Source organism: Oncorhynchus kisutch, linkage group LG7, assembly GCF_002021735.2.
Source record: "Oncorhynchus kisutch isolate 150728-3 linkage group LG7, Okis_V2, whole genome shotgun sequence".
NCBI lineage: Eukaryota > Metazoa > Chordata > Actinopteri > Salmoniformes > Salmonidae > Oncorhynchus > Oncorhynchus kisutch.
In genome coordinates, this window is record NC_034180.2 from 977,583 (window position 1) to 988,676 (window position 11,094).

Here is an 11,094-nt window from a genome sequence, read left to right on the forward strand (position 1 = left end):
ACTCCAAATGTTGTTGAGTCCCGTTTTGTTCTTAAATAGAAGTTGCAGTTCAGTCGTGTCTCTCTTAAATATAAAAATAAGCGGCTAGAAGAAGTTGGAAGGAGCCCCACAAACTTCAGTTCACTTTAGAGCAGAATCTATCATTTATAGCAGCTTGTGCCAAACCCTTAGCAGACTATTCAGATTGGAGTGGCAACACGTGGAAACCATACAATTAAAAAGAACTACAACGTCCGTTTAAGAACCCAACAACTTGTCGTTGAAGAGCGTTTGGAGTACAAGGTTTCTGTTCTGTTGCAAAACGTTTTGAAACAGACTCTGTGTATTGAATACACCCCAGGATTCCATCAACTCACCATACCCCAACCCAACAGGTGGCGCTAAAGGTAAAGTGGTACACTTGTGGGTCGAGATTCTATTAATCAAAGAAGAGGTTAGCCAAAAGACTTGTCAACATCACTACCTCAGTGGACACATCTCTTTTAGTTTAATCTGAGGAATTTGTCATTGCTAAAGTAAATAACGCTCACCACTAGGTCTATTTGTTGCTATATTCACTCAAATCAAGGCGTAATTGCTGACATAATCCACCTGATTACTCAAGGTAAATATTGACAACCTGTTGTGAATGTGTGGCTAAGCTAGCTAACGTTAGGGAGCTAGCTAACGCTTAAAAGCCAGGTATAGCTAACTGTGTTTATTAACATGTTGACTTTCTTTCTGGGGTTAATTATCTAGGTCTCTAACTGCAAGTATTTCACAGTCACTGATTTGCTAGCAAGCTATCAGTTGAAGACTTGTTCCAGAACAGTCAGTTTGTTATAGCTAGGCTAGTTAGTGTTGTACCGGTCAATGAAATTACTGTACATTTTCAGTACCCCAACAACTTAGAAACCTCAAGCTACTGTGCTGAAGCTTTACGGTGGAGGCACAATGGCTGAAATGAGACGATCTACTGCGAGCTGACTAGCTAGCTGTTAGTTAGGAGATAACTAACGTTAGCTGCTAAACAAAAGACAAGCTGCCAGTCGGCTAACAAAAGCAGTAATTTTGCCAAGCAAAAGCCATTTGTGTAAAGACACCTGCTAAAGTAGGAGCTCAAATTACAATAGAGCCTTTCTGTTCATGTTGCAACGTGTTCTCTCATTTCACTTCTACTCACTGGCAAGCCTGGTTCAGCAGTGCCACAGCCTGCACCTGGTTTCTGGGCTGTACGACTCACTAATTGGCAAAATGAATCACGCCTGGTCTCCTAGCTAAGTAAATGACTGTCCTGGAACAGCATTCAACAGATGGCTTGCTAGCAAATCAATGATTGTGAAATACTTGCAGTTAGATTTAGATCGTTTGGGAGGGGGACACCGTGGAAAGTTACTGCTACGGTAACTTTCCAGTGATTGACCTGACATGACCACCTAGGCCTATCTGATGACATGCCATTTTAAGATTAGCTACGTATCAACCGTTCCCATTGAATATGGGGTTTTGTACATAGTAGCGAATGATTGTTTTTGGGGAGGTCCTGCAGTACTTTAGACTGATAGCTTGAAGGTATCAATAGCTAGCTCCTACTACAGAGACATTACCATTGCTGGATGTTTTTTCTTCTCCGGCCATTAATTCCATTGCACGGCGTACAACTAAAGGATAAATCTATTGGCTTGTCTGGAGTACACGGGGAATCTTTCTGGGTGCTCATTTGTCAATGTCTCGAAGAAGAGGCACGGCTCGCCATTGCTGTCTTACCAGTATATGTTTTGGATGACTCGTATGATTATGGTGTTGTTCACTTGCCTTGTTGTATTTGGAACTCTTGCTGACATGTTTATGTTGTAGACCATGTTCGGCAGCATCTGGGGATACTTCTACACGTCCTTCCTTAGATACTGGCTGAAGTGGTTCATCAGACAGGTGACAGGGAAATGCGAGCTGCAAAGGATTTGTGCCGGCTACAAGCCTGGGGCGCCCAGGACAACGAAAGCAGGTGAGGTTACATTCTAGAGCTAAATAGTGTTCATTAGGGTAACAGAACATGTTTAAAGCATTTTGTTACGGAAAAACAACAATTGGCATCTCTAATTGGGCAAGTCCTCCGCATTTTTCCTCCATTCGACGCCCAATGACCACTACCCAAACCTTACGAAAAACAAGTTGTCAGTTGTGCTATTCATTATCATTTTGAACTGTTTTTAACCTGTCATTTGATTTTTCTTCATTCAGAATACTCACTCAAGAACTCCAAATCTAAGGTAAATGTTGGAAATCATTCCTTTCACTTGATTTTTACTGAAGCAGGAATGCATGGTTGACTAGTTATCATACAGACAACCACAATCAACTGTTACATTTAACCCATTCAACAAATCCATTGATCAGTACCGCGATGGTTGTTATTCTTGTTATGTTAAGCACATTCTTATCAACAGTTTGTGGGCATTTCCATGGTAACACATTTAGTTGAACAGTGCAGATGCAAAGTTTGGTAATAAAATGACGGTTTGTGCTGTTGGTGTCGTCATTCACTTACCAAACCTTTGCATCTGCACTGTTGGAAGGCGTCGTGCATAGTTGTATGGTTTGCTTAACTTTGCAAATATTCGTTTTTGTTTGGCATACATTTTAAAGGGAACAATTCTGAGTCTCAGCATCACTCTGTTACTATGGCATTTCCCCCATACAAAGTTAAGGCAGTAGATAATATATAGTTGGTTGTTCCATCAGCTGACTTCAGTGATCATCGTGCGTGTTACATCATAGTCTGTAGGAGAAGTACTAACACAAACTCTGAGCTATTACCATGGATGAGAGAACTAATCACACCATCTCTCTCCTCTGTCCCTCCATCCTTTTCCCCTCCCTCTCTCTCCCTCTCTCCTTCCCTCTCTCCAGCTATTAAGAGCTGCTGTGGATGTGGAGGAGGATGGTTTGGAGAAGCATCTGGATCTTATCATGAGGGAAAAGAATGTCAAAACGCAGAGGGATCCCACGTCAGTCTTGTTATCCTTTACAGTTTTATTAATATTTTATATAGATGATTTTATATGGTATATGTTGATGACTAATGTGTGTCTCTTTGGTCCTAGGTTTAAGGTGAATCTGAAGCTGTGTCTCTTACAAATAACGGGATACAGGAACTTATTCACCTCCGTGGAAGAGTTGAGGAAAGAGAATTTTGACTCGGATAAAGTCCAACACGAGGAAATGCTTTTGAAGGTACTGTGGCCGGTCATTTTTTTGATGTCAATGACTAGCATGGAGCAGTGGAATGTTTCTGGATGAGATGATTCAACATGACTGTTTCAAACTTTTTAATATCATCTCTATTTAAAGGTAAGTGTAAAGTATTAACAGGAATGGACTTGTCTGACTCTACAGTTATGGGACCTGTTGATGCCTGAGGTCAAACTGGAGTCCAGAGTTACCAAACAGTGGGGCGACATTGGTTTCCAAGGCGATGACCCCAAGACTGACTTCCGAGGAATGGGCATGTTGGGCCTAACCAACCTTGTGTGAGTTATGTTGTCTGAATGACTGTCCAGTCCTTAACAATCTAACCTTGCTCATCAGTATTCTGAAAAGTTTTTTTTTTTTTCTTCTCAAGTTTAAGCTAGATTTCTTAACTTTTTAAATTTGGTATCTTGTTTATTACAGGTTCTTTAGTGAGAACTACACTGAAGAGGCTCGGCAAGTGCTGTCCCACGCAAACCATCCCAAACTGGGGTAAGGATTACGTAATTACCTAATTTTAGGAGTTGACTGGCCTGTTGAACTCTGTTCTTTATATGTCAGCTGTTCTGTTGCACATTTCAGTATATTCACTCATCTATCAATAGTTGTGTTTGTTTTAGCTTGCCCAATGTACTGGGTGGGTAGAGTTTCCACATTTGAGACTTTTCCATTAGTCCTAAAGTGAAACCTCTGCCCACCTGGGCCCCAAACAAGCTACAACAAGCACACCCAAAGTAAACCTACTTTGACAACATTTATAGCCTTTTAATGATTATCATATGTGTGTCATGTTTCAGGTACTCCTATGCCATAGTGGGTATCAACCTGACGGAGATGGCGTACAGTTTACTGAAGAGTGGTGCTCTCAAACCCCACTTCTACAACACTGTGTCTGGGAGACCCCAACTGCAGCACCTCCATCAGCTGTTCTGTAAGTGTATGCTAATCTCTCTCAACTCTGTTTGTCAGTAGCATAGGGGATAACTCCCTGCTTCAGGTTACCTAAACCCCTAAGTCTGTCTTGGCCTCCCTGCTTCAGGTTACCTAAACCCCGAAGTCTGTCTTGGCCTCCCTGCTTCAGGTTACCTAAACCCCTAAATCTGTCTTGGCCTCCCTGCTTCAGGTTACCTAAACCCCTAAATCTGTCTTGGCCTCCCTGCTTCAGGTTACCTAAACCCCTAAATCTGTCTTGGCCTCCCTGCTTCAGGTTACCTAAACCCCTAAATCTGTCTTGGCCTCCCTGCTTCAGGTTACCTAAACCCCTAAATCTGTCTTGGCCTCCCTGCTTCAGGTTACCTGGTGTACAAGTTTGATAAGTTCTGGGTGGAGGAGGAGCCCGAGAGCATCATGGAGTTCAACCACTACAGGGAAAAGTTCCACGACAATATCAAGATTCAACTGCTGGACCCTGCCGTCGCCCTCACCATGACGGATAGTCCAAGAAGTAACTGACCGACTGAACGGGTCTCGCTTGGACCTAATTGGGACCACCAGAACCTCTCACTACAGCGTACTTCCAAACTAATAAGGGACATTTTGAGCTAGCTTTCCCTTCGATCTTAGTTTAGACCCAATCTACACACTTTTTTAAAATTTGTATAAATTAGTGACTCGTTTTTAGAAATAAGTAAGACCAGGTGACTGGAATTCAACCCTCTGCCTCAAATAATGACCATTCCAATGCTTCAAATATTACAAAAGGGGAAATAAAATAGTAGGGCACTAGTTCTATGTAGTTGATTGGCTGTGTACTTTTCAGTGGACATGGAAAGGAATTACACAATAGTTTTAGAGGAAATGGAGATTGGTAATAATATTAACTAGGTTTGAATTTATTTAACAAAGTCAACAAGTGCCGTCTCGCATGTATTCATAATAACTTTGCCTACTCATTCTCGTATTTGTCCTTCTTGCTCAGGAATCAAATATGTGTCCAGAGAGGGAATTTATATCGTATTTATATCGTAGTAGATAATATAATAATAATAATAATAATAATAATAATTTGTTTACCTAATGCTCAATGGTTGTACTACTTACTCAGACACTGAGAGCTCTGTGCATGTTTTAATGCGTTTGAATTGATACCGTCATTGTTGTCAATACATTTCAATAGGTGGTGCTGAGATTACTGGTTATTACGCCGCTGCCTATTCCACACATTCGTACAATATTGTCTTTGCTGAAAGCTGACTTTGTATGGTATTTTGTCTGTTATTTATAGGCCGTGGGCCCTGATTTTTTTTGAAGATGATTTGACATTTTGTAGACCCAGTATGGAACTTTGTAACGACTGACACATGCCCAGTGTTAATAAATTAAACTTCTGATGTGATGTTTTCGGATGAGTGTGTGATGACTGTCAGCTGTCAGGCCGAGTTTGAGATTAAATGGAGCGTGTAATGAACAATACAATGAACACAGACAAACAAAATAAGTATATTTATAAAGTTCAATATATTGCAAATTACCAACATCTAAATACTAATTATTAAACTATAACTTATTACATTTGTTGGGGGGGAATTAAGGGAAGGGAAAGTGGGATAAATAGTCAGCTGCACAACTGAATGCATTCAACTGAAATGTGTCTTCTGAATTTAACCCAACCCCTCTGAATCAGAGCGTTGCGGAGGGGGCTGCCTTAACCGGCGACCGGGAGTTGTTGGGGATTCAATTTAAGCACACAATACAAGGGAAGCCTTTTTCTACCCAGTCCTGGTAGCCCAGCAGTCGTTCCTAGAGTACTGTATCCTAACCCTAGTACACCTGATTTAAAGTAACGGCAGCTTGCTGATTAGTTCACATTTGGCAGGTGTGCTAAATACACTGTCGAGAATAGCTAGAGGTCCACAAGGACTGGTTTGAGACCGTAGGAGAAGTATAGGTCAAAATAAATAACAATAGAGAAAATAAAACTGTTCTCCAAGGTAGATGCACTTCAAATGTACTTTCATAACTCCTTTTTTAACAAAGGATTCCTCATTATTCATACAACATGCTGATGAACACATAGGAATCTTAACGTTATGGATCGTGGTCCATAGTGTTCCTGTAGTCTACACTACATTTGTGGGTCCAACTCAATATGGCTAGGGTTTGTGCGCTTGTCATCATTGCAAAGGGGTCTTTGCACGTAGGAATGAAGTTAACTTTTGTCCTCCATCTTCTGCTTTCCTACCATCATGACTCTCTTGAGCTGCTCAAACGACACAAACATCACAACGTTCCATGAGCCCAGCCTTAGAAATGAGGGCACAAATCTATAGGGAACAAGAGAGGACAAATTAAACATTAGTTTGGGAGAGACTTTCAACTAAAGATCCCTGCGAATGCTCCAAAGTTTTGCTTAGTAGAGTTCAGAGGCTGCTGGGAGGAGCTATAGGAGGATGGGCTCATTGTAACTGCTAGAATGTTATAAATGGAACGTAGTCAAACGTGGTTTAAATATGTTTGATTCCATTCCAGCCATTACAATGAGCCAGTCCTTCTATATCTCCTCCCACCAGCCTCCTCTGGAAGAGTTACTGTGTCAAGGTAACCACCCAAAACAGCAAAATCAATTATATATCATTGAGGACTCTAAAATGTACAACTACATCCGACTGCCTTGTTCTATCAACAGACTGAAGGACACCGGTCTGTTTGTACAGTGTGTGTGACTGTCTGTGAGCTCACCCTTTGTAGAAGGCCGTGGGTCCCTCTTTGGTGGCCATGGTCCAGGCACAGTTGATGGCACTCTTATACTGGCCCGGCGGAGAGTTCATGTATCGTGTCTTCACCACGTCCACCGGAGAGGCAATGCAGGTGGTAACGAAGCCGGCGCCAAACGCAGAAGCAAAATGGCACGGGAGGTTATCTGTGGGAAAACGGTCATCATAAGCCCTTTTGAAACACTGTCACAAAGATATCAATGGGCACCTATTTTCAGTATGATTAACAATTTTAGATTTTGTGGATACCATGTTTGTAAAAGTCAACTAGCCAGCTAACTAATTCGATCAAAAAGTGCAATTCGTTTTTAATGGCCTGTATTTCAAACTCAATTTGCTAGCTAGCTAGCAAGCTAGCAATGACCAGTGCTAATTTGTTTCCATCGAAATAGAATGAGAACATATTGCTATGGTGAATCCATTATGACACGTGTAACTAATCATAGTTTAAAGATTGAACCTTAGATGAACTAGTGGATTAACACAGATGTATAACAGAAATGCTGACACTAAAGTTAATGTTCAAGTAGTGCCATGCAGATACATTGTACTGTATAAGGCCTCTGTCTCGAGGCCTACAGGAAATCATTATCTCTGTTTTATACCGCTTTGTTGTGAAAGGGGCAATAAAAATCCTTTAGATAAATGTTAGCTCCGTGTTATTCCATAGCTGGACAGAATATTATGTACCTCTATGTATACTGTTATCAGGCTTTCAAGACACATGAAGGACAAAAGAGCGAGAGGGCATGTGGACTTCTGCCCAGTCAGCTGTCTCGCTGTGACTGTATGCACCAATAGCACCCACTCACCTGACAACAGGTTGTGCCTAAGAATGGCCTCCTTGATGAGGTCATAGGTCACAAGCTCTGTGCAGTTGACCAGAGCGTTCCTAGTGATGTTGGGTAGACAGCCTGGAGTGAACAAGAAGCAGGTCGGTTGGTTAATAACCCCAATAGTTATACCAGAATTAAACCACTAGTCTGTCATTAGTATAAGGCCCAAGAAAACTCAACAACAACCTGCAAAGCCAAGTTTTATTTTCAGGTGCACTCAAGTTCTGTCCTATGGGATCATCAACTTTGCAGCATCTGCTCCAATCAATATCTGTACATCCCTGACATTGAATGACAGTGACATAGACAACAATCTTTGGTCTTTTCTATGCAAACAGTTCCACTACGGACAAACACAATCAATGGGGCTCAAGGTTAGCAGCAACACAATCAATGGGGCTCAAGGTTAGCAGCAACACAATCAATGGGGCTCAAGGTTAGCAGCAACACAACCAATGGGGCTCAAGGTTAGCAGCAACACAATCAATGGGGCTCAAGGTTAGCAGCAACACAATCAATGGGGCTCAAGGTTAGCAGCAACACAACCAATGGGGCTCAAGGTTAGCAGCAACACAACCAATGGGGCTCAAGGTTAGCAGCAACACAATCAATGGGGCTCAAGGTTAGCAGCAACACAATCAATGGGGCTCAAGGTTAGCAGCAACACAACCAATGGGGCTCAAGGTTAGCAGCAACACAATCAATGGGGCTCAAGGTTAGCAGCAACACAACCAATGGGGCTCAAGGTTAGCAGCAACACAATCAATGGGGCTCAAGGTTAGCAGCAACACAATCAATGGGGCTCAAGGTTAGCAGCAACACAACCAATGGAGATTGGTGTTGCAAATCAACCGATTGGGCCCAGGGTTGTACTGACTAACCTTTCCAGAGCCCGCGGATGCCCTCGTGGTTGAAAATGTGTTTGTAGGCCTGCATGGTGCCCGTGTAGCGACGAGCCACCCCGGTCAGGTTGACCTGGGCCTGGAAGCGGACCTTCACCACGTCAGTGGGCTGGGCGAAAGACACAGCCATGGCCCCTGTGGTGCAGCCGGCCAAGATACGGATACCAATATTTGCAGCTGGGATAGGACAGGGGCAGACGGGGTACGAGGGTGTGTTAAGTACTGAAAGGATGATGATTGAGGTACTATATGATGCTTCTTCTCTTGGTACAAAATATGTAACATCACAGATTATTATCTCCGATGAATTATCCTAATTTACTGTCTGCTCCGCCAGAGTAGAAGTTTTTGACGTTGTCATAGAAGCCGATCCTGATGGAGGCAAAGCACATCTGTCTCTGTAAGCCCGCCACCAGACCGTTATACAGCGACCTGGGCCCCTCCGTCCGGATCATGGTACTGATTGTCCCAAACACCCCCCTGTAGCGGATGCCCTTGGTAGCTTCCGACACCACCTTCTCTCCCTGAATCTGGGGTTCACAAGTGTCAGTGTTAACGGAGGTCCCCACAAGAATCAGTGTTAGAGGAGGTGCCAGTAAAATTCAGAGTTACAGGAGGTCAGACTCAAGTCTTCAGGGCTGGAGGTGGACAGTGAACCATTACCTGGAGTCTGACTTTGGCTGTATCCAGGGGAAAGGTGACCAGGTCAGCGATGCAGGCGGCTGAGCCAGCACTCAGCAGCTTCACCCCCAGGGTAGGGGGTGTATCGGAGGGCTTCATTCCCACCATGGTCCCTGGTACTGCAGACAGTGAAGGAGGAAGAGGGAAGGATGTCAACACTGCCGCATCTATTCTCTCTTACCATCCTTGGAACAAAATGCTGTGGATACTTAGGATATTGTTGAGTAAATATGCCGGTCAATTTGTTGATTCGGTTTCAAAAGTACTGTGCAGTGTGTAGCCTATTGTTGTGGCAGGAGGGATTTTGTGATATTTGAAAACACATTACATCATAATAACAACTGAACAGCATTGATTACAATAATCTATACAATCAACCAGATGAAATAAACCTCAGTTATATATAGGGGTGGGTTGCACCAACATGGATTAACTCAAACTGGGTTAAATCAAGGTCAATAACTGGGTTTAATCAAGGTTTAAACTGGGTTAAATCAAGGTTCAAGTATTAATCTTGTTGCACCACATTTTAAACCTAGTTTTAAATTCATATTTGTTAAATGTAAACCTTCTTCTAAACTAAGTTTAATTTTGTTCTTAGTTTAAATCTTCTTGCTCTATTGTTTTAAAATGAAATGAAAATGTAGATAAGGGATTATTCTGAACTGCTCCTGCAGGAGGTTTAAATTGATAAAATGTCAGTGTATGTGCTTCATTTTCAGTGTGATTAACACTCTTGTGGATACCATGATTGTAAAAGTCAACTAGCCAGCTAACTAATTTGACCAAAAAGTATAGTTTTAATAGCCTGTATAAAGGACACAAGCTAGCAATGACCAGTGCTAATTTGTTTCCAACGAAATAGAATGAGAACATGTTGCTTTGGTGAATCCATTATGACACATGTAACTACTCATAGTTTAAAGATCGAACCTTAGATGAACTAATCCAGGTTTAAAATTAAATGGTGCAACACATCTCAAAAAGAAACCAAGATTTACAAAAACCTATATTAGGTCTAACCAACAACAAAAAATTCAACCATGTTGGTCAAATCAAATCAAATTGTTTTGCGAGTGTAGCGAAATCTAACAGGTAATATCTGAGAGTACTTACATTGTTATTAATCCTGTGGTTTAAAATCCGTTTGACTAGCTATTGGTTTACTGCAGGACGTGAGAGCCCAAACTACAGTCCCAGGGAGCCAGCCCTAACCCTGAAACAAGGAGTTGTGCATCCTCATATTTATTCAATTTTTTACTGACTTGCCACAGAGAGAGGTGTTACTGTGTCCAGGAGCACGGGCCAAACCAAAGTCCACTCACTGTCAAGAAAGTCAATGTCCAAATCAACCCTACAGCAGCGCACAGCTTCTAACATTCATGAAAAACAACACATTTACCGGTACATTACTTTGAAACTACAATGCAACTTTTAATGGGAATATTTCATTAATCTCAGTGCAATGTGGCAACATTCACCACTCATTGTGTAATGGTACCTTTTGGTACCTTTTGTCATAAACTCAGCAAAAAAAGAAACGTCCTCTCACTGTCAACTGCGTATATTTTCAGCAAACTTAACATGTGTAAATATTTGTTGGAACACAACAAGATTCAACAACTGAGTCATAAACTGAACAAGTTCCACAGACATGTGACTAACATAAATGGAGGGGGGGTCAAAAGTATCTGTATCTGGTGTGGCCACCAGCTGCATTAATTACTGCAGTGC

General features: G+C 42.0%; 2 protein-coding genes across 5 annotated transcripts; one reads left to right on the forward strand and one right to left on the reverse strand.

Moving 5' to 3' along the window:
• The first annotated feature begins 365 nt into the window (after positions 1-365).
• LOC116374656 (ELMO domain-containing protein 2-like) lies at positions 366-5,563 on the forward strand. Of its 4 annotated transcripts, none has more exons than XM_031828320.1 (9): positions 366-386; positions 1,837-1,984; positions 2,221-2,249; positions 2,890-2,987; positions 3,084-3,213; positions 3,376-3,509; positions 3,652-3,720; positions 4,026-4,159; positions 4,520-5,563. In XM_031828320.1, exons 2-9 carry the CDS (start codon positions 1,840-1,842, stop codon positions 4,678-4,680), a joined length of 900 nt encoding a protein of 299 aa, XP_031684180.1. In that variant the 5' UTR covers positions 366-386; positions 1,837-1,839; the 3' UTR covers positions 4,681-5,563. The 4 variants fall into 4 exon arrangements, with proteins under 4 accessions (XP_031684180.1, XP_031684179.1, XP_031684181.1 ...); XM_031828319.1 differs by having other exon boundaries at positions 374-604; XM_031828321.1 differs by lacking the exon at positions 366-386 and adding an exon at positions 1,317-1,382.
• A 92-nt stretch (positions 5,564-5,655) lies between these two features.
• On the reverse strand, positions 5,656-10,608 carry LOC109881897 (mitochondrial uncoupling protein 2-like). The gene is made up of 7 exons (XM_031828322.1): positions 10,477-10,608; positions 9,343-9,479; positions 9,002-9,209; positions 8,659-8,856; positions 7,754-7,855; positions 6,907-7,087; positions 5,656-6,491 (listed from the first exon to the last, which is right to left on the reverse strand). The coding sequence occupies exons 2-7, from the start codon at positions 9,466-9,468 to the stop codon at positions 6,377-6,379; spliced, it is 930 nt and encodes a 309-aa protein (XP_031684182.1). The 5' UTR covers positions 9,469-9,479; positions 10,477-10,608; the 3' UTR covers positions 5,656-6,376.
• Positions 10,609-11,094: the final 486 nt, after the last annotated feature.

Coding starts and splice junctions, on each gene's coding strand:
- LOC116374656 (XM_031828317.1), top strand. CDS start 1,596: ATGTTTTTTCTTCTCCGGCCATTAATTCCATTGCACGGCGTACAACTA. Junction 2,988..3,083: donor AAAACGCAGAGGGATCCCAC/GTCAGTCTTGTT, acceptor CTTTGGTCCTAG/GTTTAAGGTGAATCTGAAGC. Junction 3,214..3,375: donor ACGAGGAAATGCTTTTGAAG/GTACTGTGGCCG, acceptor CTGACTCTACAG/TTATGGGACCTGTTGATGCC.
- LOC109881897 (XM_031828322.1), bottom strand. CDS start 9,468: ATGGTGGGAATGAAGCCCTCCGATACACCCCCTACCCTGGGGGTGAAG. Junction 9,210..9,342: donor CAGCCAAAGTCAGACTCCAG/GTAATGGTTCAC, acceptor TGTGAACCCCAG/ATTCAGGGAGAGAAGGTGGT. Junction 6,492..6,906: donor CCCACGGCCTTCTACAAAGG/GTGAGCTCACAG, acceptor TGTTCCCTATAG/ATTTGTGCCCTCATTTCTAA.